The 6,000-nt window shown below is 35.6% G+C and overlaps 1 protein-coding gene across 1 annotated transcript; it reads right to left on the bottom strand.

Moving 5' to 3' along the window:
* Positions 1-2,012: 2,012 nt before the first annotated feature.
* Positions 2,013-5,996, bottom strand: LOC119543699 (UPF0669 protein C6orf120 homolog). Its single transcript, XM_037848630.1, has 2 exons — positions 5,963-5,996; positions 2,013-2,575 (listed from the first exon to the last, which is right to left on the bottom strand). The coding sequence occupies exons 1-2, from the start codon at positions 5,994-5,996 to the stop codon at positions 2,013-2,015; spliced, it is 597 nt and encodes a 198-aa protein (XP_037704558.1).
* Between the last annotated feature and the right edge of the window lie 4 nt (positions 5,997-6,000).

The following is a 6,000-nucleotide window of genomic DNA, read 5'->3' as shown; positions in this document are numbered from 1 at the left end:
ATTATCACTGAAATCCCTGAGACCTTGCTCAACTAATCCAGTATTAGTCATTTTTTTTCAAAACCTTGATTTTGTTTTTATATGTCATCTATTTAGAAACTTAACAAAATGGCTGCTATGCCTTTATACATGTTAAACCAATTTCTGTAAATTGAGGCAGCATGACAATTCCAAATTACTTTAGAGCAAACACAGAATCAAAAAATAAATAACAGTAATTGGACTAAAACATTACACAAATATCTGTGGAACTTATTTGCATAATTACCACTATATAATACTCTGTAAAATATTTGCCCCAAACTAAGTTTCCCAGGAATCATTAAGAAGCTATGAAACTTAACTAATGGTTTATAGTTTGTATTAAGTCAGATCAAGAATAAAGTACAATGTCTTATTGTGTTATTAAACGCTTGATAAGTTTTAAAGTGCTGTGTCAGTATAATACAGCAGGATTTCAGAGAATGCTATTGGACACACAGCTGCAAGTGAGTATCAGAGTAAAAAGGCTGAAAATAGGCCAAATTCAGTAACAGGTTTTATATTAGGATTTCTATTGTTCAACTAAGTATGAGAGAATGAAATTCCAGAAAGAATTTTAATTTCTTTTTTTAAAGTCCGTACCATCGATACCATAGCTCCTTTACCCTCACTGCTTTGACTCTTGCACTGGCTTTTCCATGACATGGATTATACTGGTTGTTTTAAAGGAAGTTAATTTTCTCTCCTTAAGTAAATCCTTACTGTCTTTCCCAACCCAAATCCACAGGGGAATATCAATAGCTAATATTAATAGCTATTATCAATAGCTAACATCAGTAGCTAAGGAAGGGGACCTTAAGTGGGTTTAAAATTCAGTCCTGTAACAATAAAATTTCATTGTATATTAACTAAGAATTTTTTTCCTAGGTCACTTGATTTGTGACTGCTGTCAGAAAGCTCCTCCAACATCCAGGAAAGTGGGCAGAAGGGGAAAACAGGAAAGAGGGATAAAATAGATTTTGACCCCAATATTATAATATACATTTAAGTGAAATATCCAGTGCCAGTTTACTTACAGTACTCTCAGTTTTATGCCAATAAAACGTTTTTGCAACTGTGCTTATATTCTACAAGTTATTTCTATGATAAGCCATTCTTACCATTGAAACTAATTCCAGGTAGAGAAATGGTCATCCTCCAAAAGATTTTTCTCTCTTAGTACTTTGACTATCTCCAAAAATTGAGTGGAAATATTTGGCAACTTAATTTTAAATACTTAACCTGTTCCTCCATTAGCCTGAAAAGTTACTATCATTTTTGTGAAACTTTCCTATTTTGTGGTGTTGTTTCTGGCTCACCATAGGTAGCATAATGAAGTTGACTTAAAGAGTTTTAATTAATAAGCAGCCCAAGGTGATAAACTTACAAATGGCCTAATAAAATTGGGTGCAGCTGGATTTAGAATTGTCATTAGCTGGCTACAGGACTGGACAAAAATGTAGAAGTTACCATCCCTACATCCCTATATGCTTGGGGTTTTAGTCCATGCTAACCGAAGTGTAAAAAAATCACCTTCATTACATTTCAAATTTGATTTTAGCAACCCTTGAAAGCTTACTCATTTTACCATCATTTAGAATATTTAACTGAAATAAAATTATAAAGTTATTGAACTTTGGCAGTTATGTAACTGCCCAAAAGGTTGCTCCATTTTGATTTTTTATATAAACCTAAATTACTTGAATAATCTTTTTTAATCACCTGACAAACTACTCAAAAGGAGGTTTAAACATTTTATTGTGCATATTCCTTTCATAGGAATTTTGATCTTTAAACAACAAATAGTGTGCTTGCTACATTCCCCACTTTGGGAGTAAATGAGGTAATAAAACTTTGTATGGCTTTATTTTTCATCCTCCATCTGGAAAAGGTAACCAGAATCTCAGATAGGAAAAAGTAGCAAGGTTCAGAGCAAACCGCAGTCAACTTCACACATTAAGGGTATTATGCTGCAGAGTATGTCCAATGAATCAAAAAAGAATTTCTAGTACCGATTTCAAAACACTAATTAATATTATCCAAAGAATGCATTTGTCTTCTTTAGAGGTATCTTCTTGGAGCATAAGCATGCTCTGACTTGAATCTGTATCATCTGAAGAAAAGGCATTCTCACCAAATGGGTACTGTTTGATTGTTCTATCATAATATACTTTCATTTCAAATTCACTTTCATGGTGAGACGGATGTCCATAGATACCTATTCCCATGGGGACCTTGGAGGGTGCTAGTATAAAAACAATGTCCTGGCCACAAGTAACAGATTGTAATTCATATTCACCAAAGCTTGGGTGGAGGGTGCTGTCAGACACATACAGGTCTGCATCACCTCTTAAGCTCTGCATGTTAAGAATTATCTTTCCCTCATAATTTAATCTCAGATAGCTGTAATTCCCAGCTCCTATCTGATCCTGAACAACATGAAGAAGGATCCATGCTTCTGGAACTTCCTCTTCTTCAAAGCAATTCACTAAGGACATAGCTTGAGATGCTAGAAATATCAGAAGAGGTCTGTTCCAGGGAGCTGTCAAAATTGCTTAGTTAACTTCCTCATCTGTAAATAAACTCCACTGTCCCCATCGGCACAGAGCCAGGCCACTGCCATTTGGACCCAGGGCCACGGGGCCGCGAGGTGGTTGGGTGGGGTGGGTGGGGATTGCTGTCGGAAGTCCAGTATTAGTCATTTGGAAATAATCAGATTCTTTATCTGTTTACTCACTCCTTTACTTTCATATTCTTTTACTTAAATATTTATTGAGCCCCTGCTATGTGTAAGATGCCATTTGAAGTGTTTGGGATTCATCAGACAAGAAAACACCAACCTTATGGGACTTATATTTTAGTGGGAATAAAGAAACTATAAGCCTGGTAAGTAAGAAACATGCCTTGGATTGTTAGAAGGTTATCAAAACTGGAAAAAGTAGAATGTAGGGGGCTCCTCTTGTTTCCTGACTATTGGATAGGCACAGTATTGTTCACATGATGTATGATTTGCTATTTATTTCTCAAAATCAATACTGCTTTCAAATTATTCTTCCAAGACACATCAAATTTGCCATTTTTATATATCTATTTTTTTATTAGTACCACTTCTGTTACATTATAGTGAAACATTTCTTTTTACTATTATTTTCAACATTTATCCAGCATCTGAACTTTTCAGACATAATGGCAAAATAATATTCTCAAGAACAAGTTCAGACCCAAAAAGCATAGCATTGCTAAACAAACCACACAGTTATTATAAGAACCCTGCACCATGCAAATTCCATATGCTGCTATTCTGCATTGCTATCTGTTTGTTGCATAAAACCTATAGCAATTTATAATAATAATTAGTTAACATATTATCTTTCTAACACTAGATTTTTTAAGCTTGTGGAAGACAGGCACACACACACATATATATATATATATATATATATATATATATATAGTTTGTTTTAATTTACCAGTGCCAAGAAATGATAGGCAATTAAAACAATTTTTGCTTAAATTAATGAGTGTGCCAATAAATGTTTATGATGTTCCATAATTTACCAGTTATTGTTCCATGGAAAGAACTGAAGTAGTCCAAAAAACTAAATGCAGATGGTTTAGATGGAGAAGCTAAGTATTCAGCTTTGCAATATAAAATTCACTACATTTAGTTGAGTCAGAGTTCTAGGTCAGATGACATTGCTGTTTTTTTTTTTTTTTTTTTTTTTTTTTTTTGCCTGGGTGGCAAGCCAGGAGGGCAGAGATACTAGAAATGTTTCTTTTCTTTAGAAGATTTAAAAGGATTAAATTACATTAATCTATAGTTTTATATTGCAGAGATGTGAGTTTTTGTTTTAAAATGATTCTGAGGAAAAGGCAGATCCTGGGACAAGCAATGAGACTTCAGGAGGTAAGACTTTGGTTGGGGTAATAGGAGATTTCTTTTCTCCTCTGGACCTTACAGCAGTTGAACCTCAAGCAGAATGCTTTACTGCTTTTGATGGTGAGATCTAAGCTGAACTGTGCTACTTGTAGGCAAATTGTCAGCTGAAGTGCTGGACTGTTAGGGAATCCATAAGGTTAAACCAAGCCTGGTGGGCTCCAAAACACACCGTATCTATTAGCACTTGTAAGTAAGATTCGTATCCATGAGTTTTCAGTTGAGTCTTCTTAAAAGTGGCAGTATAGTCACAGCCCTGCCCAGGGGCATTCAGGAAAGGATCTCTTTAACTCTTGTGTCAGAATGGTAAAATGGAGGGTTGTGCCTTCCCAGCCCCCACGATCTGACTCTCTCCTACCTTCAGGCTCCTGGCTGCAATGGCTCTAAGGAGTCAGAAGACTTGGAGTGGAAAAAGGAGAACAAGGCTGACATGCAGGTTGGCATTCATTAACAACTACTAATATTTATTGAATGCTTACTGTATCCTAAGTGCTATGTGTCAATTCATTTTAGTTCTCCCAACACTGTGAAGTTGTCCTATCACTAACATGTGAGTCATAAGCACGTATATTAATAGAGGTGGAGAGAACATCAAAAAAGGGGCTGGTACAGTGGCTCAGTGTCATAGTAATTTCGATATTAATAGAAATAATCTCAGATGATTCTCATCAGTTGATAGGACCATCATGCTTTCTGCAGATGCTCTCTGTTGTTGAGGGTTCCTTTGGGAGAGTTTACAGGCTAGGGTACACTAGAATAGAAAATTATTACTTTCTTGACATGAGTAGATTAAAAAGCTTCTATCAGTCAATGAGAGTGATGAATTACAAACTTAGATTAGGACATTAGTTTTACAAAGGGTTAAGCAGTTCAAAGTACTTCATCTTAGTTGTTGGATGCTCTGCATCTCCCAATCTCCCAGGAGTTGCTTTGAGAACTGCTCAGAAGAAGAACCACTTATGAAATTACTTGTACCAGCATAAATTGTTATCTAGTAGCTCAGAGGGCTTTCCTGGGGAGCATGAACCCTGCCTTGTCAAACTGATCAATTCCCCTGGGTGTAAGGAATGATAGTCACGGGCCGGGTGTCCTGTTACTCCATTTTCAGTCATTACCACATATCAAAGCCAGGAAGAAATTAACTGAGGACAACTGTGCCTCAGCACCCTCTCCCACCCACCTTGACCTGAATCTGTAAGAGACAAGCTGTTTCAGTTTTCTACTGAGATTGTAATGTCAAAAGTGGACTACAGAAATCTATTTTTATAAAATGTTAGGAGATGAGAGAGAATGAAGGTGGGAGGGGGTCAGTATTCAGAACCTTAGAACCTTGCCTGTCTAGGCAGTCTACTTGGTGGGATGACTCTGACCATCTTGGTTATTGATATCATTTGCTATTGTGAAATGGATTTGGCAGTAGTCTACTGATTATTAAAGTGACTTTGTAAGCAGAATCAGCTAAGCTTTAGAACATTTAGTGATGTGTTGGTACACATCCATAAATCCACCTATTTATTTTCATTATCTTTGTATTTTATTAGGGGAAAATTATGTTTTTATTTTCTGATTATAGTGAACTAGTTTAACTCCTTCAAAAGTAATTTTAAAATAAAAGGACTTGCTGCAGAAAAATATAAATATCAATCAACAGGCATTAAAATGGACAATCTCAAGGGCCTTTAAGGTTATTAGGTTGAAGACTTAATGGAGCAGAGAATTCATAAACATACCAACATAAAATCTGAAATCCAATGCTCAAGCTGACCCATCTGTTGTGAAGCTTTATGTTTCAAATTTAATTCCCAAAACAAACATAAAATGTTACAGAGATTTTAAGGGTATATGATATACATACATAAAAAGCAACATCACCCAATATCATCTTCTAATTATTTAGGTTTGAACCTCAATAAAAATTTTTCATAACCTTTTTAATTGCCAACATCAGTTCTTCAACAGTTTGTGGCCCAGTGCACCAAAAGTTAAACCTATTCAGGGGCGTACTCTGAAGATTCCCATGACGTTGTCCAAGTTTCATGTCT

Source organism: Choloepus didactylus, chromosome 9 (assembly GCF_015220235.1).
Source record: "Choloepus didactylus isolate mChoDid1 chromosome 9, mChoDid1.pri, whole genome shotgun sequence".
Classification (NCBI taxonomy): domain Eukaryota; kingdom Metazoa; phylum Chordata; class Mammalia; order Pilosa; family Megalonychidae; genus Choloepus; species Choloepus didactylus.
This window is presented reverse-complemented; position numbering and strand designations above follow the sequence as displayed.